The 24,081-nt window shown below is 44.5% G+C and overlaps 1 protein-coding gene and 1 long non-coding RNA gene across 9 annotated transcripts in view; both read right to left on the minus strand.

Moving 5' to 3' along the window:
* Positions 1-22: 22 nt before the first annotated feature.
* On the minus strand, positions 23-10,763 carry LOC127035919 (uncharacterized). Of its 3 annotated transcripts, XR_007769961.1 has the most exons (5): positions 9,927-10,047; positions 7,997-9,132; positions 7,700-7,897; positions 1,432-1,521; positions 23-192 (listed from the first exon to the last, which is right to left on the minus strand). It is a non-coding gene; the product is annotated as an uncharacterized LOC127035919 (long non-coding RNA). The 3 variants fall into 3 exon arrangements; XR_007769963.1 differs by lacking the exons at positions 7,997-9,132; positions 9,927-10,047 and adding an exon at positions 10,686-10,763; XR_007769962.1 differs by lacking the exon at positions 7,997-9,132.
* A 6,625-nt stretch (positions 10,764-17,388) lies between these two features.
* NUP214 (nucleoporin 214) overlaps positions 17,389-24,081 on the minus strand; it is a 75,808-nt gene continuing 69,115 nt past the window's right edge. For all 6 annotated transcript variants that reach the window (XM_050926082.1, XM_050926083.1, XM_050926081.1 and 3 more), the window contains 4 exons: positions 23,121-23,292; positions 19,031-19,173; positions 18,370-18,394; positions 17,389-17,626 (listed from right to left, as the gene is read on the minus strand). In XM_050926082.1, the coding sequence (XP_050782039.1) occupies positions 17,593-17,626; positions 18,370-18,394; positions 19,031-19,173; positions 23,121-23,292 (374 nt within the window). In that variant the 3' untranslated portion in view covers positions 17,389-17,592. The remainder of the gene's footprint in view (positions 17,627-18,369; positions 18,395-19,030; positions 19,174-23,120; positions 23,293-24,081) is intronic.

Genomic DNA, 24,081 nt, shown 5'->3' on the forward strand with positions numbered 1-24,081 from the left:
GTGATAGTTGGATGGGCCCAAGTGGTGAAGCTTGCATCCATTTCTCAGCAGCCCCAAAGTTTAATGTGTGCACGCTGGGGAAGGAAGGGGGAGGTGTTCTTCAGGCCTGGCATTATTTTGAGCCTTTTTCTGAAGTGCTGAGTATTTGCAGCTCCTTTTGACTTCAGTCCAGGTTGTGGGTTCTCCGCACCTCTAGAACAAAAAAATCATAACACTCCTTCATAAAGCTAGTGAAGACAGTGGGTTCTGAGGAAAGATTTCTTCTCCTGCTCATCCGAAATCACATTCAGGGAATCCTCAGGCCATATTCCATTTAGCGTGGCATTAGGTTTAGTCTCTGGGTACATGAAACAAGCCAGATTCCTACCACCTATCTTGCTGGATTGGATACACCCCTGCAATTTGACATTAACCTCCTTGCTAAGACTTTCCTGCTGCACTGAGTAGACCTGGCAGGGCAGTAAATGTGAGAATGAAGGTTCATGTCAGGGGTCAGTTTTGCATGGCCTTTGCAAGGCCTTTAACTCCCACTCCATCCCAAGAATGCCTCTCCTGTTTGCTTGTTGGAAACATCCCTCCCTCCTCCCTTTGTGTTGTCAGATGCTAGTGTAGAAAAAGGACACTGCCTTTTTAAGACTTCATGCTTTGTGATTAAATAAGTGATGTTTTTCCAATGCTGCTCCATTACGAAAACTGCTGAGGACAGATTGAGCCAACACAAAAGGGGTGGCAGCTGGAAATGAAAAGTGCTATGCACACCACTATTTATATGGCTGGTTAATAACTCAATAGCCATATATTTAGAATTGCTGTACATAGCACTTAGCCTCCCCTTTGGTACTTGAATCTTCAGGGCACCAGTTCATGCACTGAGTGGCTGCGATCAGCAGCAGTAAATACAGCTACCTCTCTATTAGGGTAGCCAAGCAATTGATGGGATTGTACGAGGAACGTGTCCTGAAGGAAGTGCAGAGCTAAAGCTGGGTATTGCTGAAAACATGAGCTATTGCACCTCTGGGTACAGATCTAGTGCGCAACATGAGTGTGGGGTAGCTCTGGTGATCCCATCTTAGTCCTCTCATGATGGGCAGTTCTCTGTGGCTCCAAGCCAGTGCATGAGCTGAAATGTGCCAGTCTCTGATGCAGGTCAGGAGACAGTGGATGGGCAGAGCTGTGGAGGGACCAGGATGGAAACAGCAAGGGGGCCCTCATGTTAACTTCCATCTCCTGCACACTGAAAGGAGGCAGGACTTCATGGCTTCTTGTTCACTAGCAAACCACGTGAGCGATGGCACATGGATTCCATTCCCGGCTTTCATTATGTTTATATGAACCAGCTAGCAATGCAAGAAGCAGCAGAGAGCCTGCAGTGAGCTCAGAGAAAGGCAGTTGGATTAGGATGGTGCTTTGGCGGGGGGAGAGAAGGATTACCTTAGACTCCGTAGCAGAGGTTCCTCTCTAGCATTCTGCCCACATTCATGCTGCAGCAATATGAACCGTCCTTGGGGTCTTGCAGAGATACTGTGAAAACATAATGAAGATGTACCAAGTCTGGACACTTAACAGAAATGCAAAAACAAAACCCTGCTTTTATAATGGAGAGAAATAAAGTGGAATTTTCAAACAAGTCTGCCGGAGTGGTTGGGGGCAGGGTTTGGTTTTTTGTTTTTTAAGGTAAAGATTACATGGTGTTTGCATTCATGCTCAGATCTCTACATTAAACAAACACTCTGCTTGCAGCATATGTGCTGTTTGTGTGTGCATTTCCACAATCCGTGGAGGTTCTGCTTAAAAATAGAGGAGCTTTCCACCCTCCCCTAACCACCATCTGGGCTGATATGTGCCCTGTGATAAAACTGCCAGGCTAACCTAGCCTGGAGCACCCATCAGGGTAGACACCAGTTGAGCTTCTCTACAATTTGGTTACCTGATGTGGTTTTCATTGCCAAGCACTCAGGGCCATTCTATAGAGGCAGGTGAGCAACTGCCCTAGGTACCAACTTGCAGGGGTTACCATGCAGCTGTGCTGATTGCCTGGATTTGGTTTTGGTTTTTTTGGCATGGCGCTTCGATGCAGGAGGGCGGTGGCTGAAAAATGCCTAGGGCCACTCCTGCAAGCAGAGCTTTGTAGACCTTTGCGGGACTTCAGGATATAATTTTAGAGCCACTGGTCTATAGGAATAACTTCAACCTACTCCCCTTCCATCTGTCTCCATAACTCCCCCCTCCCCCACCCCCAACTCTTGTCATTGTTAGGATTCACGTTACTTTTCAAGAAGAAAGGCAGCACCTAATCCAACAGGAAAGTGTCCGAGGAGAAGGTAGGGCCCTGGGCTTTAGGCCAACAGCTCTAAGCTAATAGATTAATCAATAGGACCTCTCGTGGCATTGCCTAGGTGTCAACTGCAACTTCCTCTTGACATTCAGCTAGCCGCACTGTGGGTTCCCCACCCCCCTCAGGAAATACGTCTTTGCATCTAGTTTTGGATCATCACTTCCCCTTTTGCAGAACCCACTGCTGTCTGACCACTCACTGCTGCCAAAGGTGCAAGGCCAGGCAGGGACTTCTCAGCAAGGAGTCTGAGAAAGGCCCAACCTGTTCTATGCAAGAGGTTCCACCCTGCAGTGCTGGCTATTTCCTGGCAGATCAAAGACACCTGTTCTCGTGCACACTGTCTTTCTGTGACTGCAGCAAGGCAGTTCGGTGGCTTGCCCACACATGCCCATAAAAAGGGCACAAAGGAAACTGTTGCTGCTGTGTAGATGTGGGTGCACATGTGCTCCTTACTCTGTCCACCAGTTAGGCCTGATTTCCAAGATACCAATTTTGGCTGCTTGATTTCTGCTCCGCTTGTTTACCAATCATAATCAACAGTCCTTGGGTGGTATCAGTTGAGCCTTTCTGTTTAAATTAATTCAGTCTGTTTGTCTCCTCACAGCTTTCCTTAATCAGTGATAGAGTTCATTGTGACCATTCATGAACCTCTGCCCACTTTTCAGCAGTTGAGCTTATGACTATGGTAAATTTGTAGACTGCATTACCACAGCAACCCCCTTCTGTGCCCAACCCACAGAGGATGAGAGTCTAGTAAGGCCCCCAGCTACCAAGCCGGATGCTTTAGCTCAAACTGGACAGACCCTGTCATTAGGTCTAGAGTTATCTAGTGCTAACCCCTAAATCCCCATGGCATCCTAAAAAATAACTACCAATGACATAGGGAAGGGTAGGAAAGATGTCCTGGGGGCCAAATTTAGGCTGCTAGGAAAGAGACTGAAATCCAGGACCTCTATGGTGGCATTCTCAGAAATGCTTCCAGTTCCACACACAGGACCAGGTAGGCAGGCAGAGCTTCAGAGTCTCAATGCATGGATGAGACAATGGTGTAGGGAGGAGGGGTTTAGATTTATTAGGAACTGGGGAAACTTTTGGGGTAGGGGGAGCCTATATAGGAAGGATGGGCTCCACCTAAACCAAAGTGGATCCAGACTGCTGGCACTTAACGTTAAAAAGGTTGCAGAGCAGTTTTTAAACTAAGAGATGGGGAAAGTCAGTTGCTACAGAGGAGCACGTGGATTGGACAGAAACTTCTCTTAGAGGAGAGTCTATTGATAGAGATTCTCTAAGTTTTAGTCAGGAGGAGAGGATGGAAGAGGATAAAGTATGGGCCAGATCAGATGAGAAACATTCACATAAAAAAGAAACTGACACATCAGAAAAGCGCAGACAAACAGTGACAAGTTTTTAAAGTGCTTGTACACAAATGCTAAAAATCTAAATAATAAGATGGGTGAACTAGAGTGCCTTGTGTTAAAGGAGGATATTGATATAATAGGCATCACAGAAACCTGGTGGAGTGGGGACAATCAATAGGACACACTCATTCCAGGGTACAAAATATATCGGAAAAACAGACTAGGTCATGCAGGGGGAGACCTATATGTGGAAGAAAATGTAGAATCAAATGAAGTAAAAATGAATCCACATGTTCCATAGAATCCCTATGGATAGTAATTCCATGCTCTAAGAAGAATATAACAGTAGGGATCTATTATTGACCATCTGACCAGGACAGGGATAGTGACGATGAAATGCTAAGGGAGATTAGAGAGGCTATCAAAATAAAGAACTCAATAATAGTGGGGGATTTCAATTATCCCCATGTTGACTGAGTACATGTCGCCTCAGGATGAAATTCAGACAAAATTTCTTGATATTTTAAATGACTGCTTCTTGGAGCAGCTGGTACAGGAACCCACAATGGGAGAGATAAGTCTCCATTTAGTCCCGAGTGGAGCGCAGGATCTGGTCCAAGAGGTAACTATAACAGGACCGCTTGGAAATAGTGACCATAATATAACATTTAACATTCCAGGGGTGGGAAGAACATCTCAACAGCCCAACATTGTGGCATTTAATTTCAGAAAGGGGAACTATGCAAAAATGAGGAGGTTAGTTAAAGAGAAATTGAAAGGTACAGTGACTGGAGTGAAATCTCTGCAAGCTGCATGGACACTTTTCAAAAACACCATAATAGAGGTCCAACTTAAATGTATACCCCAAATTAAAAAACACAGTAAAAGAACTAAAAAAAAGAGCCACCGTGGCTTAACCACCATGTAAAAGAAGCAGTGAGAGATAAAAAAGTATCTTTTAAAAAGTGGAAGTCAAATCCTAGTGAGGTAAATAGAAAATTTGGCAGTGTTTATGCTCCTAAGTGTAATAAGAAAAGCCAAAAAGGAGTTTGAAGAACAGCTAGCCAAAAACTCAAAAGGTAATAAAATGTTTAAATACATCAGAAGCAGGAAGCCTGCTACATGCCCAGTGGGGCCCCTGGACGATCGATACACAAAAGGAGCACTTAAGACGATAAAGTCATTGCGGAGAAACGAAATGAATTCTTTGCTTCAGTTTTTACGGCTGAGGATGTTAGGGAGATTCCCAAACCTGAGCTGTCCTTTGTAGGTGACAAATCTGAGGAACTGTCACAGATTGAAGTGTAACTAGAGGTGGTTTTGGAATTGATTGATAAAAACTTAGCAGTAACAAGTCACTGGGACCAGATGGCATTCACCCAACAGTTCTGAAAGAACTCAAATGTGAAATTGCGGAACTATTAACTATGGTTTGTAACCTGTCCTTTAAATCAGCATCTGTACCCAATGACTGGAAGATAGCTAATGTAGCGCCAATATTTAAAAGGGCTCTTGAGGTGATCCCAGCAATTACAGACCAGTAAGTCTAATGTCAGTACCAGGCAAATTAGCTGAAACAATAGCAAAGAATAAAATTGTCAGACATATAGAAGAACATAAATTGTTGGGCAAAAGTCAACATGGTTTCTGTAAAGGCAAATCATGCCTTACTAATCTACGAGAGTTCTTTGAAAGGGTCAAACAAACGTGATCAACGGGGATCCACTGGACATAGTGTACTTAGATTTCCAGAAAGCCTTTGACTCAAAGGTTCTTACGTAAATTAAGTTGACATGGGATAAGAGGGAAGATCCTTTCATGGATTGAGAGCTGGTTAAAAGACAGGGAACAAAGGGTAGGAATAAATGGTAAATTTTCAGAATGGACAGGGGTAACTAATGGTGTTCCCCAAGGATCAGTCCTAGGACCAATCCTATTCAACTTATTCATAAATGATCTGGAGAAAGGGGTAAACAGTGAGGTGGCAAAATTTGCAGATGATACTAAACTGTTCAAGATAGTGAAGACCAAAGCAGACTGTGAAGAACTTGAAAAAAATCTCACAAAACCAAGTGATTCGGCAACAAAATGGCAAATGAAATTTAATGTGGATAAATGTAAAGTAATGCACATTGGAAAAAATAACCCCAACTATACATACAATATGATGGAGGATAATTTAGCTACAACTAATCAGAAAAGAGATCTTGGAGTCATCGTGGATAGTTCTCTGAAGATGTCCATTTAGTGTGCAGCAGCAGTCAAAAAAGCCAACAGGATGTTAGGAATCATTAAAAAGGGGATAGAGAATAAGACTGAGAACATCTTACTGCCCTGATATAAATCCATGGTATGCCCCCATCTTGAATACTGCATACAGATGTGGTCTCCTCATCTGAAAAAAGAGGTACTGGCATTAGAAAAGGTTCAGAGAAGGGCAAGTAAAATTATTAGGGGTTTGGAATGGGTCCCATATGAGGAGAGATTAAAGAGGATAGGACTTTTCAGCTTGGAAAAGAGACTAAGGGGTGATATGATAGAGGTCTATAAAATCATGAGTGGTGCGGAGAAAGTGAATAAGGAAAAGTTATTTACTTGTTCCCATAATCTAAGAACTAGGGGCCACCAAATGAAATTAATGGGCAGCACGTTTAAAACAAATAAAAGGAGGTTCTTCTTCACATGGCGCACAGTCAACCCGTGGAACTCCTTGCCTGAGGAGGTTGTGAAGGCTACGACTATAACAGGGTTTAAAAAAGAGAACTAGATAAACTCCTGGAGGTTAAGTCCATGAATGGTTATTAGCCAGGATGGGTAAGGAATGGTGTCCCTAGCCTCTGTTTGTCAGAGGGTGGAGATGGATGGCAGGAGAGAGATCACTTGATCATTACCTGTTAGGTTCACTCCCTCTGGGACACCTGGCATTGGTCACTGTCAGCAGACAGGATACTGGGCTGGATGGACCTTTGGTCTGACCTAGTATGGCCGTTCTTATGGCAGCAGACATTTGGCACCAGGACAAATAGACCAGGCCTTCAGTTCTAAACCCTCTATCCTCAAACATCCTGCTTCTCTCCCTGGGCTCCTTTAGCAATCAGCATAGCAAGCACCTTTATACTCTACACTGCAGTCAACCATTTGAGGGCCAAAGCATCTCTCACACTATTACAAGGCCGTGTGCAAGGTATGCATCATGTATTTGTGTACAGGAAGCTACTGGCTGTATGGACATATACCCGTGACTGAGCGTGAGTATCATGACATTGAACAAGCATGTAGGTAAAAAAATAACATGCTGTGGACGCATGAGTATGCAGCTGGGGAGGAGATGGGGAATAAAGTATTTTGTAGGCTGTGGCTTAGTCACAGGAATTTGCAGGGATGGAGACTGAACAGAAAAGAAGACAGGTTCCAAGTGGGATTCATTTCCACAGTGGAAACTCTCCAGCCTTCCATGTTGATAAGTGGTTAAATTTAGATGTCCCAGGTTTTTTTTTTTTTTTCTGGGCATGGGTAGGGGGGGAAGATACCAGTCTATTCACAGCTGCTTTGGGCTACACACTTAAGGAGGTGAAAGGCTCCAGTCACTTGCTGTATGTATAGAAGAGTCCAGATATTTCCCTAGGAGAACTGGGGAAAAAGAGCAGCAGAGGCAGCTGTAGCATTCATTGCTGAACCCCTAAATCCCCCTAGCATCTTAAAAAAAAAAAAAAAGCCCAACCCTCTTTTTTCATTGCCAAGGTTGAGAAGTGCAGCAGAAAACTTAAAAATAAATAAATAATCAATCCATCACAGCCCACCAAGATGAGACAGGATCCTCTGGTTACAGAAGTAGTCAGGGGGTCAGGTGGTAGGGGTGTGAGACCAGAAGCCATGTGAAAAGGGAGGCAAAGCTCTCTGCCAGGACTCCCCCATCCCTGGGCTAAATGAAAATGCAAGTCAGAGGAATGAAAAGGAATGATGATCGCAAGGCTGGACGTGTCATTTACAAAGGCTGCAGGGTCACCTTTAGCAACTGATGTCAGGAGTCAACAGGTCCCTTGAGCATTTTAGAGCCCTGGCTGGTGCTGGAGGAATGTGTAGCAGCCTCATTCAACTCATAGGTTCCAGCTCTCACCAAACACTTATTTCCCTGCGAGGTCACCAGTAACAACAATGCTCCAGGCCAGAGCAGCTCTTACTCTTGTTCACGTGGCCAGACATGCTGTCAGGGAAAGTAGAATTGCAGTCAAGTCACTGGTTACAGAAGATGGCATGAGGATTGGCCATGTGGCCACACACCTGCACCATAAAGTGAACTAACCATAGGCTAACTGTGCAGCGCCTCCACTCAAAGAACAGGGACACTTCCCCTCCCCACAGCCCACGGGGACACGGGGCATTGAAGCTGGTGAGCCTAGTTTCTGTTCTTCACCACTTTGGTTCGTAATTTCATGACCTCTTTTTTTAAGCAGAATAATGCCTCAGATTGTATTACTTTTCAGTTGTTAGTGGAAGTCTCCTATTTATCTCCACGGCGCTGCTCAGAACCAATTTTCAGTAACCTTCCATCTGCTGTCACAGGCTGGGCTTTGTCTTCTGCCGTGGTGACCTCTGACGTGCAGCAGCTGCAGATGTTGCTTTTCCTTTCCAATGTTATGTTTTAAAACAAATGCTTTTCCATAAAGTTCAGAGATGGTTTGCAGAATCCAGAAACATCTTTAATTCAGAGTGCTGTGTGTTCTGTGCACTTAACTAAAAAAAGTGGCATAACAACTGTTATAATTTTCCCACCCGACTCTCCCATGCTAAAACTTGGTGCGTCACCTTTATAATAGAGCCAGTTTTTTATGGGGAAGTAAAAACTGGAGCCCTTTGGCTTCCTGCAACAATACTAAAAAAAAAAACAACTCAACCAACCTGACCCCCAAACACCTCTCTCCTCAGGTCTTAGATTATGGCACAGTCTGAATTCTGTCAGATCTGAACCTCAAGCAATTTATAGTTTTGGGGTAATTCATGCCCCTCCCCTCAAAAATCAACCCAGGGTTTATTCTTTGATTTTGGAGGTTTCAGGCTCATTTACAGCCAAAATACTTGGAAGTCCAAACCTCCCACCTGCAAATAAAACCAGAGAATGAGGTCTGGCTGGATTTGCCTTAGGACAACACTATCACACTAATCCAGCATCCTCATCTTCTCTCCTCCTCGTGAGGTCACAGTTGTTCCCTCTCCAGCCAGGGTAGCGTAGTCATCTCAAGTCCTTGGTGTGGGAGCTGACAGTTTGCTTTAATTAAAAAGGAGACAGCTCTAGCTCTAGCTGAGACTGACAGAAAAGGCTGTCCCAGGAGAGGGGAGTCATGGGGCAGGATCCCTGTGGCTAGGCTAGAGAGGTCTGCTGGTGCCCTTTCCCTCCTCATTCAGCATGGAAGTGAGTCAGCCAGGAAGGCATCAATAACCCTGCAATACCAAGGGAGACATTTACAGGACAGTCTCCACAAGAGCTTCCCGAAGGTCCCCCATCCTCTCACGCTCCCCCACAAAACATGCTGAACGTACACACGTGCATGGGCTAGAGATTAGCATCCCGCCGGGAGGTTAAACATGCCTCTGACCAAGCTCCACTGCTTCTGCCAACGGTGGGCGGGGTGGGAGGGAAGAGGGATCCTTTTGCTGCTGAATCAGTTTTGTCTATAAACTCTGAGCTGCTGCTGCCTCCCCCTTCCAGCCCGGCGGTTCCACTTGACCTCTATCCCACCATGAAAACCGTGCCCAGGCCTCATGCAGGACAGTATTTCCTTGTATGCAACACTGGGAGCAATGCACAAGGGCAAGATGCATGAAAGCTAAGGGGAAGTGCTGAATAAAGTGTCACCTTGGCCTCTGGGTCTTACAAATCAACTCAAACCCTTGCATCACCGCAACGTCATTTGAGGGCTACTAACGTACGAGTACCAGTGAAGGCCTCATGTCCAACTTGCAGCCATAGTACGGGGAGTGGGAGGGAAGGCAGCACTAGCTGCTGAGTTAACCACAGCAGTTCACTTCCCCCCACCCCCGGACAGCGCAACACCAGCTGGAGCAGTGCTGACGCTGGATCCCAATATCATGTGGCTGAGGTTATAAACTTGAGTGAAGGTCAAAGGGTTCATTTACAAATGACCATTCACCCTGAGCTCTGTAGTCAATTAAAGTGCATTTCCGTCCAGTCATGGCTGTCAGTACTGGAAGCCCAGCAGCCTTCTCTGACTTACCATTGAAGGGTGCATACCACTGTGGTCCTTGTTAAGCAGTGGAGCCCGCAACAAGAGGGACTGTCTTTTGAGACGTGGCCTATGTTAAATCCATGCAACACTGCTCTGTGGTTCTGGGTCTGCAGCTAGAGTTGATGTGCATGTGGTAGGTATAACCAAGGAAGGTAGGTGGCTCACCCCTCCTCCAACCCTTGGTGGCTTTCCTGCCTGTCCCATGCCTAGCATCCCCCCTCTTGCTCAGACTCTGCCGGCAGAGGAATGTAGTTGTAAGTGGCCTTGTTATTTAGCTTTAGCAATTAGCAGAGCTGCCCGATCAAAAGATTTCTCTTTGCTGAAGGGTTTAGTTTTCATTCAGGAACCATTTGGAGCTCAGGAAAAACAACAGACCCAACGCTGGCACCAAGCATGGATGGATGCGTGTATCATCTTCTCAGACACCAGCCATGTACCACCAGCAGAAGGCATGGGGCAGTAACTTCAAACAGGAGGCATTATACAGCCATGGCCTGAATGGTGCAGAGGTTTAATCAGCCTTCTAGGAACCCAAATGCAAACTGACCTTTGCTCATGATTAGAAAGGAGCTGGAGAGCTGATATTGGAAGTGCCCCAGGACTGGAATGGCAGGCGGGATAGAATACTGTCAGTAATGAAGTGTGTTGGTAGAGGTCTAGGACTGGAATAAGAGGTTAACCTAAAGGTGACTGGGATCTGGTATGAGAAAAGCAGGGGGCCCACTGACCTGAGACACACTGACTGACCTGTTTGTGGAAGTTTACACCGTGTCTCTACAGAATTTGCTAGGCCTGGCTCCAGGAGGGTTATTGATCCCTTATCTCGAGAACTAAAATCAAAAAACAAAACTTCGAATAAAACCGTGCACAGGGCCTGAGCACACCCAGAACAAGCTCTCAATCTTTTCCCATGTTGCTGCGAATACTATTTAGTATCCAAATCTGAGTCCATGACGACACCCCGGGACAAGTTTTCAAAACTGCTCCAGCATCCACACTCAGGGACAGATTTTCAAGAGACCCATTGAATGCTGAGCACTTGAAAACCTGGCCCTACAGCTACAAGAGCAGAACTAAGTTATTACTTAGGGCTCTAACTCGGTATTCTCCTGTCTCCCTGGCACTGCCCTCCCTGACATACTGGTTGACTCTCTCCAGCTGCCTGGTTTAGGATAAAATAAGTTAGCAAGGATTGAGAAAAACAAAGTAGGGCAGAGCACCAGCTCCTGAAAGCAGCTGGTTTCTTCTACTACGTGTGAATGGCAAAAGTCTGAGATGGAGGGAATCTCATCCATGTGGACACCCCTCACTCACCTGTTCACATGCACTGAATATTCATCCATCTAGGTTCTTATACTACACCCATTGCTGTAGCATCTGAGCTCCCCATGGTTTAGCACAGGCTGTGCAGCTGGAGCGCCAGATGCCTGGATCCAGGGATCCCCCAAGTGAAATGGAGCTTTAGAGGAGATGGCATGTGAATTGGAAAACAGGAACAGGCAGCAGCAATAAGCTACTTTTCCCAGCTGACTTTGTTACTCGCCCTTCCCCTGGGATCTAGACTAGTATGTCACTCAACAGTGGCATTAACTGAGAGAGACTCAGCCCTCCTGACTGAAGGATCATTGTGATATTTAGAATTAGAACGTGGTGTGGTGGCTCAAACCTGGAACACTAGGGGTGAAATCAGAGCCTCGTTCATCTCAACAGCAAAATTCCCCAGCTCCATATTTCATGACCTGACCTAGAAGGTCCCCTCAACGTTGGACTATCCCCGCTGCCACTGGTGGTGCCTGCAGTGTGATCGCAGGCTTAACCAATGTTTAAAAGTTACCTTAAAGCTGAATCATAGCAGGTTGCTATTAGTAGCGAAGTGGGGCAATAAGACATCTCCTCCCATCCAATACTCTCCTCTCACACACTCCTCCAGCTGGTGCTTTCCTCCTGCCTCTTTGGCCACCTGTTTAAGTACTAGCTTCCACAAAGACATGAATTCAGAGTATTTGCCATGGGTGAACTCCCCCTGGTACCTGCAATTTAGGAAGGTGCATCTGGAAGAAAGTGTCAGAGCCCTCCTCCCCAGGGATTGAGACCTTAGTGACACTCTCCTGGGAGCCTATTAATTCAGCTGAGGCCAGTTATAAAACACAGTATTGTTGAACTCTGGTTCAAGGGCATATCTGTAAGTGGATCATAGGTTGGAGCCTTCTGACACCCACTTGAGTATGTGAGAGGAGCAGGAGGGGGAGAGAGGGAGAAGATTGGGAGCCTGTGACTTTGCCAGAGAAGGAAGGTGTCAAGAATCAGGGGGTAGCCATGTTAGTCTGGATCTGTAAAAGCAGCAAAGAGTCCTGTGGCACCTTATAGACTAACAGACGTTTTGGAGCATGAGCTTTCGTGGGTGAATACCCACTTCTTCAGATGCATGTAGTGGAAATTTCCAGGGGCAGGTGTGTATATATATGCAAGCAAGCTAGAGATAATGAGGTTAGTTCAACCAGGGAGGATGAGTCCCTGTTCTAGCAGTTGAGGTGTGAAAACCAAGGGAGGAGAAACTGCTTTTGTAGTTGGCAAGCCATTCAGTCTTTGTTTAATCCTGAGCTGATGGTGTCAAATTTGCAGATGAACTGAAGCTCAGCAGTTTCTTTGAAGTCTGGTCCTGAAGTTTTTTTTGCTGCAGAATGGCCACCTTAAGGTCTGCTATAGTGTGGCCAGGGAGGTTGAAGTGTTCTACAGGTTTTTGTATATTGCCATTCCTAATATCTGATTTGTGTCCACTTATCCTTTTTCGTAGAGACTGTCCAGTTTGGCCAATGTACATAGCAGAGGGGCATTGCTGGCATATGATGGCGTATATTACATTGGTGGACGTGCAGGTGAATGAACTGGTGATGGTGTGGCTGGTCTGGTTAGGTCCTGTGATGGTGTCACTGGTGTAGATATGTGGGCAGAGTTGGCATCATGTAGGAGAACACTTCAACCTCCCTGGCCACACTATAGCAGACTTTAAGGTGGCCATCCTGCAGCAAACACACTTCAGAACCAGACTTCAAAGAGAAACTGCTGAGCTTCAGTTCATCTGCAAATTTGACACCATCAGCTCAGGATTAAACAGACTGAATGGCTTGCCAACTACAAAACCAGTTTCTCCTCCCTTGGTTTTCACACCTCAACTGCTAGAACAGGGCCTCATCCTCCCTGATTGAACTAACCTCATTATCTCTAGCTTGCTTGCATATATATACCTGCCCCTGGAAATTTCCACTACATGCATCTGACGAAGTGGGTATTCACCCACGAAAGCTCATGCTCCAAAACGTCTGTTAGTCTATAAGGAGCCACAGGATTCTTTGCTGCTCCTAGAGAAGGAAATTATGAATCGGCGTGGCACAGCGAGCAGCAATCTACCTCCTTAAGAAATCCCCATCCTGGGTATATGTGTGACATCAATGCACTTGGGAACAGATAGGGAGTGGAGATAACACTCAGGATCCATCAAGTGTTGCTAAGTAGTATGAGGGGAGTGGACCAAACTCTCAGGCTACAGCTTACCAGAAACACAGTCAGCAACACCTGCCCCTCCACCCCACCCCCCCACCCACCAGGCACTCAAGTGTGACTTGGCCTGGAAATCTGCTCTTGCTTTAGGCCTCACAAATCCCTCCAAGGTTTGAAAACAATGCTGGGAATCTCTGGTCAAGGACCTTGTCTAGAAGGGTTTCTATTTATAAAGTAGTGGAATGGCTCTCACAAAAGTGGGCAGTTGCAGCAATGTCACACCTTCTCCCAGCAGTTGCTGGGAGCAGCCAGATGAGACTGGTTGCTGCTGAACTCCAGAAACACCACAGCTTCCTGTACACCAAGGAAAGGAGCAACTGGAACATTTAAGAAAGCCAAACAGCAACTTGTCTCCCAAGGCATGTAAACCTGTCCCAGGCTCTCCCTCACCCACTATCATGACCAGAGAAGGAGGTTTTGCATTTAAAACTACAGGCCAGTCTCCTGGTAAGTCCGGCTCCCCCAGCAAAAAACAGATGGTTGAATACTCCCCCCTCATCTCATATCTGAAAGGTGCCCAAACTTCCTCTGATCTTGACTATCCAGAAGGGCTTTATTGTAGGCAGGAAATTAGTATTTTAAGCAAGCTAGAGTAGAAATGGGATAGCACATTATGCAGTGCAGCATTTAAAGGTGAAATGAAAATAATTTTGTTGGAGTCTTTTGTGCATCTTTATGATGTAACAAGAACCTCCTTCAAAAAAGGAAGGTTTGCCCCCCCTCTTTTTTATAGACCTTAGAAAAGGAATACCCAGTCTGGTTTCGCCCCAGCCTGGCTGGACACCTTCTTCAAATATACTGATAGGAAGAGGCTATTTCACATCACTGCATCTTACCAAGGAGACAGGGTTTTATTTTTCAGTCTCTAACACATTTTGTCACAGGCTGTGCAGACATCTGAATACCATTCACAGGTACCATTGGGACCCCTCTGCCTAGGATTCAGAATACTGCACAAGCAAAATAGACTTGAATATCTAAGGTAAAAAACAAAGCAGGAAAAAAACACCTTTGACAAAAACTTTTCAGACTGCCTTTCTCCATCATAAAAAACAAAAGCACAACCACAGTTTATCCCCCTTTGCAGGTCACCTTCAAGGCATCCCTGGGGTAAATGCTCTCCTGAGCTTAATGGCTATTTACGGATTAGCCAATCTGAGGCAACAGAACTAGGGAAGTTCAAGTGCCATTAAGTCATTGGCGTCTTTGGTAGGACTGCCAACAAGGGTGCCAACTGGGATAGTAACTTTATTCTCTGATGTGAACACCTGCCCACTAGAAATTGGACAGAAGCCATCAGCTCCCAGACAGGACACCTAACAGCTGTCAAATGGTAATGACTTTCGGCGACTATCAGCCTGGGTTGGATTTGGAGTGCACTGAGCTATAAGTGAAAGGCTCCATATACAGTTGCCAAGTCCTCGAGCCATCCGATAAAAATGCACGTAATTCCTGCAAGCCAAGGATCAATCACAGCCTTCTCTGGGCTAATTTGCTTCTTACATAGCTAAACAGGAGGTCTACCCACTCTCAGGTGTTAGGTGCCACCCATTTTGTTCCAGCAGATGATCACTAAGATTGTGGGGTTGCTGCAGTCAGGATAAAACCACAGGTGTTTTCTTTTAAGGGAAGCCTGAAGCAATCCTTTTGCCACTCCGCTTTCACCCAGAAAGGAACGAAACAGGTACTGAGCAAGAGCAGGGACGACTCCCAACTGCTCCCATCATCCTAAAAAAGGAACTCTAAATGGCTTAACATGCCAGCCTCGCATTCTTACCAAGCCAATCTGCTTCATAGCAAGTGATTTGTTAGCTATCTGGGGGAGCACAGCTGATACGGCCTTGCTAGGAGGTGTCACATGCCACAGCTATGGGGGATTAATGCAAAGAATTTAAGGTCAACCACTTGAGCCAAACCCGCTTCTATTTATAAGTGCAAAGGAAACCACAGGGACGGGGGCAACACAATTCAGCTTGGTGAGACTGGGTGTAGTCAAGGAGCTGCACCGTGCAAGGATGCCAAGCTCTAAGCTATCTGATATATACCCCATCTCCTTATTTGTTTGGAACTTCAGCATTAGTACCAGAGGGGCTAAAACAGCGCTACTTCCCCTTCTGTGGGTCATGACATGCAGGGTGTGAGTAGAGCTGTAGTGCTTACAGCTTCATAAAAGCCTGTTCACATCTAACAAAAGCCTCCCCTTTCTTATACACATTAAACTACAAACCCTGCATTTCTATGCCTGCCCCTTTAAACTGAACTTACCCAGCGTCACTCCTAGTTGACAAATGGGTGTCACTGTAGAGACACACGAGGGTCACCTTCCACAGCTGGGATGGGAGCAGAGTCAACTGCTAGGACTGCACGTCAATTAGAGTTATGAACCCCTGAAAACGGGTTTTTCAGGGGACTGCTGATATGAGATACTGCCTTAACTGCAGAGCTGTAAACTGGATGCAGTAAAAATAAAGTCAATGCCAGCCACAGAACAATAGAAATGTATGGTTGGAAGGGACCTTGAGAGGTCATTAGTCCAGCCCCTTGTGCTGAGGGCAGGACCACTTATACCTGGTCCATCCCTGACAGGTGTTTGTCTACACAGTTCTTAAAAACCTTCAAAGACGTGGATTCTACAACTCCCTTAGAAGCCTATTCCAGTACTTAACTATCCTTATACAGACGCTTCCTGGGTTACGCAAACCCAACTAATGGAAAAGTTCCGTACTTTTTTGGGGAGTGTAATTGTTGGGTATACGTTCCTGACTTATGCAAAATCCAACTTATGCAAGGCATTCCGGAATGGAACGCTTGCTTAAGTTGGAGAGTGTCTGTAGTTAGAAAGTTTTCCCTCACATCTAACTTAAAGCTTCCTTGCTGCATGTATACACAAAGCTATCATTTCAACAAGCAACTCTGCTCCCAGATGTCACCCAAAACGACATTTTGTCATACAGTTGCACATCTATTTAAAACAACATTAGAAAGCTTCTAATCTGAAACATTGCTACATTCCCTATTCCTAAGCATCCTATTAGAATCACTGTATTATACTGACAGTAACAGGACAAAGTACAACACATCAAACTAATATCAAGCTGCTACTTCAAATGCATCTTTCATAGTGCAGACAAAATCCATTACATCACTTGGGGGTTTCATTGAGGTCAGATGCATTAAAATAGAGAGCAAATGTTTTTCTGGATGCCTTCAAGGCATGCTTAGAAAACATTTGCTAAATATTTTCAAGTAAACACATACAAGGCAAATTCACAAATGTTACTGACTGGAGCAGAGTGCCACTAAGAAAAATCTCTCACAGAGGTTGGTAAAAGTGTAGCTGACAGGACGATCCAATGCCCAAATCCGTAAGATGAAAAGCATTTGTGCTTCTAGATGGATTTCATACTTTTAATTCAAAGCCCAAAACTCTTTCCTATAAATTGTACTCAATTTTATGGCAGGCTTTGCAAAAAAATGAAGAGGAGAGAGCCCTGGCTCCCCACCACTTTACTGAGCATGGCCACAAATAGTATTTGTGCTGCACTCTCCTAATTTCTCATCTGAACTGACTTTCTACTTTCCCAGCAGGCTCAGACTGGACCCATGATTCTTGGCATTTCAGTGAGGTGAGCATACACAGCTGTCACTTGATCAGTCAAATATACTAGCCCTGTCATAAAAAAAGACCGTGACTTCCATTGACTTCAATGAAAGCTGCACTGGTTTAGACCAAGGACTGAATTTGGCCAATACAGCCTCTTCTTTCTTACATAAGTGGGCTGGACAAGAGGCATCCTTTCACAGCATCTATATCCAATCCAAATGGAGCTGGTATAATGCAAGCTTGTTTTTTCTGGCTACGTCCTGAAAAATTCTTCCACACAAACCACAGTGAAGCAGATAAAACAGTTTATTAAAGAGCAAGAACAATTATTGCATAAAAATAAGCATTAAGTGTTTTTAAAAAAGTAGAATTGATATTTCAAAAGAAAGATGATCTGATGCTTGATCGTGAAGAGGATCCACAAATGGAGCAGCTCTAACTTGGCTGACCACAGCATGGGTGGAAGGCTGACCACAGCATGAACATCCCCTCTCAGCTTCTCCAACCACTAAACCCAGAGGTGGATCTGTGAACAGCAGCACAACACAACAGTGAAACCTAGAGTCCCTCTTCATCTATATCAGTCTAGAAAATCTCTAAAGCTTCCAAGAACCTCCATACCAATCAATGTGCCACTGGAAGTTTTTTTAATAGAATGCACTGGCACTTCCTGCAACTGAGGATCTGAGAGAACTTTAACAACACTGTTTCAACGTACCTGTTAAGTAGATATGCTTATGTTTATTCTACTGATGGCGAAACAGAAGCACAAAGTTTAAATGACTTGCTTAAGGCAACCCAGCAACTCAGTGGCAGAGTAGGGAATAGACATAGGAGTCTTGCCTCCTAGGAGTACTCTAACCACTAGACAATAAAGCCTAATTTAGATCAGGAAGATGATCTAGTATTTTGCACCATATTTCCATTTCTATGATAGGGATAAATATTTACCTATCCCTACTATGCATTTTGCGACCAAGAGATAGAAGTACTACATAATCCCCTGCAAGACAATTTTCAGTTAACTACACAGGAAAGCACACGATCAAGAAACTTGCCATCTAGCTACTGAGCTGTGTATAATACCATTAAAAGGAGAAATGAGAGTGAATGAAATAAGAATCCTCCTTTACTGCTTAAAATTTCAACTAGGGTTAGCATTTTAGTGTGCTTTCCAAAGCTTCCTTTCACACATCACCTAGCATTTCTATTCTAGTTCTTTTTAGATGTTTAATGAAAATCAGATACAAGGCAGTGATGGGTACTTACGAGTTAGATGATCCAAAGCCAAAGCCTGAGAGAAATGCAAGATTAAAGGAGGATTATTGTTAAAGGCATAAAGAATGCATGCAATACACTGTATGGTCACCCTCCCATATTCCCTTAGAACTGGGGTTGTCAATCTTTTTCGTTCTGAGCCCCTGCCACAAATGTGCCAAAAACTCCATGCCCCACCTGTGTCACAACTGTTTTTTGGCATGTAAAAGCCAGGGCTGGCTTTAGGGGGTAGCAAGCAGGGCAACGGCCTGGGGTTCCACACCACAGGGGCCCCTACAAAGCTTCATTGCTCAGGCGTTGGCTTCAGCCCCGGGTGGCAAGGCTCAGGGCCCCACAGGGCTGGCTGTGTTCTCTTGGATTCTGCCAGTTAAGATTTCTTGGCAGAGAGCCACCTGATGCCTGTTTAGCCTTCGCTCTCCCAAATTTGTGGTAAAACCAAATAGGAAACTGAAATATGCATTCATTGTAATCAGAAAGGGAAAAAAAAATACACCTTTCAATTCCCCTCCCACTCCCAGTTTCGTAAACCCCAACTGGTGAACAACAGGCAATGGGAGCAAGATCACAGCTGAGTTCTGAGGAGGACAGGCACAGGGATAAGCTAGGTCTCTCCCACTTCACTCTCTGACAGGGACATTTCAGCTCCTCATACCTCCTCCACTTGACCCAAAGCCAGAGAAACCACTGCTTTGTGTGCCAAAACCAGTAGTCTGTTGGGACAGCAACCCGAATGTAGGAGCATTTTGATTTGCCAGGGTGCCAAATGATGCCGCATTGTTACTGGTGCCACCAAAACTGCAATTCAAAGAGAAAACACACACAAATATTTCATCGCTCAATAAAGGAAGACCACATGTTTGCCCTCACCCCCCTGAAACCCACAGAACCTCTTTTATTATATACCCACTCACTGAGAGATGCTTATTTCTTGGTTTTACTAAGAATTTTGCACAGTACTACAATCCCCCCTCTGCCCACCTTCCCTTCAGAGGAAACAAGAAGTGAGCACATGGAGAAAAAGTTCAACTCAACACATGACAAGCAACTGTGGTGCATTTTCATTCCATGAAATCCCAACTCCTGCCATCATGGGAAATATAATATATCACCCTCCACCATCATCACTTTTTATCCATCCAGCTCAAAAGTGCTGCATCATTACTGTATCTTACAGAGGCGGAAAACAGAGACAGAGAGGTTGTGTGATTTGCCCAAGGTCACACAGCAAGGGGTATGACACAGCCAGGATTTGGAACCCGGTCTCAATTCCCAGGGCAGTGCCTTATTCAGTGAATTATGCTGCCCTTCCATAAAGTCTTCTCCAGCCTTATTTCCTTCTCCTCTCTATTTTGAAGTATGCATCCTTCTGCTTCCTTCCTGAACCTCCCCTTGACTGACACTTCTCTCTCACTTTACCTGTTAGAGCACTTAATTTATTTACCTCTTTGTATTATTAACTTTATAGCTTTTGGGGACAGACGGTCTAAAAAATTATACTCAAATGTTGCTTTATAGAGAGGAACCAGATCTACCCTTCCCCACTCATCCCATCCAACCAAGCATTGTACAGGCAAATATTTCCTTTTTAAAAAATAACCCACCACCGCCAGTGGTGAAATGCCATAATTCCATCTAACATGGTTCTCACTGGCACCAACACCAGTGGTGAAATGCCATGATAATTCCATCTAACAGGGTTCTCACTGGCACCAATGCCAGTGGTGAAATGCCATAATTCCATCTAACATGGTTCTCACTGGCACTGGCACCAACACCCTCTCACAATTTCGTATGTTATATTTATGCTTGAAAACAACAGGCTTATACCACAGATATAGTATCTGGAACTGGGAATAGTGTGGGCAGGAGCTATCCAAGTTTCTCATCACAAAGCTCTGATAATGCATCTCAGTACTGAGTAATGCAGCCAGCAATGCTAGTCAAGTTAAACAGTGTGCTTGTTTCCTGATGCTGATAAAACGTCAAGTAGGCAGTAGGCTGAGCCCAGCAAGTTCCATTCATTTGTGAAGCTCAGTCTGAACTGACAGTGAATTAATCCACTTCTCCATCCATTCAGATCAAGGGTATATTCTTTGAAGCATCAAAACATACATCTCGAAAAGAGACAGCCCCTGCAGAAGTGCTGCATGCAATTCTCTTGATAAAGAAAAAAGTAATCCTCTCTGCCTTGCTCTCTTTGTTTAAGAGACAGTTGTCTATGCAGGTAGTTTCCATATATGGTATTAGATTCAGATAGGCATTTCAGTCACTTTGCCTTTCAACACTTAAGCCTGCTAGCCACTTACAGCCCTGAATAGGATTGTTGATGTGGCTAGCTGCAGATGGCTCTGGCTCTTGATTGTAAATGAAATGTGGTATTGCTTTTCTTAGTATTTTTTAAGAGGGGGAGGAAGGGCCAGGGTTTGTCAAGGTTTTTATGACTGTTCTTTCTCCGCAGGCTCTGTGCCTCTATCAAATAAACCATCTCTACTAGCTATGAAAAGAACTGGACATAAAATTAGCAACAAAGAAACCTGTGGTTTAACTGCCTCAATCTTTCAGCTACTACTACAGGCTGTTGAAAGAGACGAGAGGTAAGAATAGAAAAATTACAAGTCATTGCCATTGACTTTATTTTAACAGCGTAAGTTCCATTTCTAGAGCTGGAGACGCCACCTGTTAACACGTTAACCTATCAATCTGGTTTTGACCAACTCCTCTCCCAGTTTTTCGGGGATTTTCTCATGCAGCGTCACTGTGAGATTGAGAATTTGGAGGGAACTGACATTAAAGTGGTGACCGTGAACGCCCGCCCCCATCCCAAGTTGTCTTTAGATTTGATAAAGAACTTTGCAGGTATCAAGAAACCGAAGCTGCTTTTTGCTGCATTTCCTCAAAGCAATGTAAGCTGTTGAGAAATGATGCAACTAACCACGTGACTGAGTTTGCAGCACTGTAATGAGCTGAGCACAAGACTGAAAGGAGCTGAGTACTAATGCTACCTCCACCATCTTGGGCAAATGACTTTACTTGCATTTCAGCTTTTCAACCTCTCTCCCTCCCACCCACCCCTGTGCTGTAATGTGGGTGAGGGGGAGGAGAGGAGGCACAGATTCCACTACTGCAGGAAAGAAGGGGTTGACAGGAAAAGTTTGGCTTAAATCAGTTGTGCCCAATTAGGGTGGGATTTCAATGCTTCCTAGGGAATTTGGACACCCAATTCCCCCACCCCTTTTTAAATAGGGACACAATCTCTTGGAATAAGCTTTACAAAGCTGCCTAAATTTCTAGCTTCTAAGGTTGTGAAGAAAACGGCGTGCAAGCCATTGAAGTCTTCCTTCCCAAGTCTGCAATTCCTTCAATAAGAACTCTCATTGAGATGTGAATAGCAACATTGCTAAAAATGAGATGTTAACTCTGAATCCTAATGATGAGACTTGAAATTTCAGTGCTGCTGACATTAGCTATTTGGTGCATGTGTGTTTTCAATACAAAATTCTGTAGCACAATAGCAACTGGAAGCACTATGGCAGAGCAACATAAATTGAGTTTAATATCCAATTAAATAGAGTTAGTGCAATATTCCTTGTGTTTGCTTTTAGATTTGTATAAACAAACCCCTCCATTTTTAGCTTATCTGAAGAGACTCTCCAGTCTGCTGCACTCAGTACTACAAAACTCAGGGATCTTGCAGCAGAATTTACAATGAGCTTGCCACGGAATACAGTGGGCCTTGGAGAACACCTGACCACCGCATGAAGGTGCTGAGAATTAACTACTTAACATTAGCAAACCCATCTTGAAGATGGAAAATACTGAGATGTATTATGTAAAGGTGGTTCCTCTCTGAACCCAGCGCAGACACTTGTGAGATGTGCAAACACTGAGACTGAGGGAATTACAACAGAGTGCAAAAAATAAAGGCTGGGTGGTTTTTCCACTGGATCTTGCAGACAGACAGTTCTCCAAGACTTCCCTGCAGAAAATGATTGGGACTGATTATTATTATGGGATGTGTACATACAGGAAAGTGTCGCCTTGAAAGCTAGGTATCTTCCAGCAACTCTAAAGTGTGGGGTGGAACATTTGCAGCTTCACAAGGTTTGAAACCATGTACTTGCTAGGTCAAACTGGGAATAAATAAAGTGCTGTCTGCTGTGAGAAGATTTCAGTGCCATGTAAGTGATCAAAGATGAAAAAAAAGGTAAAAATCAGTATTCCATCTCTGGACTCGACCACACATTACTAGTAGGGTCTGTGCAGGGATAAGCTATGATACTGAACTCTTCTCAAAATCTCTCTCCCACCCCAAAAGTGGGATGGATTCTAGAGATTAAACATTTATCATTCCAATCCCCCTTGCTTGGCAAATTTAGAACTAGACTGGAATGCGTACTAACAAAAGTGAAAATAGGAAACACACCGGCACTCAGATACGTGGGCTGGACGGCCTAGGTCTCTCTCACTTCTGTATTCTAGGATTCAATATGATAGCTCCCAAATTAAAATGAGAACCTGTTACTTTCATTGGGGCCAGCATGGTCGGAATCATAAAATACTGTTTTTTGCTGTTTTCCTTTCAGGTGGGCTTTTCTAATGAGGAAGCCCATTGCTCAGTGATCAACCCTAGATCTCTAGACCCTTCTTTATTTGCAGAATCTATAGGATACAGAATGAAGCATAACAGTTTCAGACAGAACAAGAACACTGATTTCCCAATCCCTAGACCCTCTTTGGCTTACCCAAATCCTCCGGCATTGGCTGCAGCTGTACCCTCGCCGAACACTTTGCCTCCCGTCGAGCCCAGAGGGCTTGTAAAGGCTGGGGCTGAACCGAATGCTGGCACCCCTCCAAACCCAGGGGACCCCCCGAAAGTGGGAGGGCTGCCAAACACTGGAGCAGCACCGAAGCCACCTGAGCAAAACAGAGGCAAAAAAGGGACAAGAACATCAAGTAAACAATAACAGAGAAAAAAAGAAAAACAAAGTTAGATTTCCAAGTAGACAGATTCTAGAACGAGGGCAGACATTCCTGTATATGGTCACAGCCTTATCTATGGAACTTACAGCTACAACCAAGCTTCCAAAATGCAGCACATTTTATTACAAAAGGCCTTGGTAGAAAAGCTCATGAACGTGTTTCAAAACCAGCCCAAAGAAACAGACTATCCAATGGACAAGTGCAGTTTGGGTTGCTTGAGCAGCTGAGCTTGATTCCCATAATTACATTTTAGACAGCATAATTTTCAATTGAAATTTAAATACACATAAGGGGATATATACAGTGTACAAAGCCCACTAACACATACTCATGTTTGTATGGTGTGAGAAGGAATCAAAACAGTCTACTTGCTTTATATAAACTAGTGCTTTAATTGCAAGTTAGCGAGTATTCAGGTTAAAGGGTTAGACTGGCAATTAAAAATACATGTGGCAATAAATTATAGACTGATGCTTTTCATTTACTTAAACAATGCTCATGCATCCTTCATCAATGATCTCATGTCCCTTACTGCAGAAGGGAAGAGCTTACCTTCTGCAGACAGTTTTACAAACCTAATCATCAGGAATTAGATAAGTTAAGATCTGAAGGAACTTCTGCAAAAAAAATTCCCTGCATAGGTTGGTTCCACTGACAACACCCCCAACAAATGTAACAGGAGATCTTTTACCATAGCTACATATCTGATACGAAAAACAGCTT

The sequence above is a fragment of the Gopherus flavomarginatus genome, chromosome 17 (assembly GCF_025201925.1).
Source record: "Gopherus flavomarginatus isolate rGopFla2 chromosome 17, rGopFla2.mat.asm, whole genome shotgun sequence".
Classification (NCBI taxonomy): domain Eukaryota; kingdom Metazoa; phylum Chordata; order Testudines; family Testudinidae; genus Gopherus; species Gopherus flavomarginatus.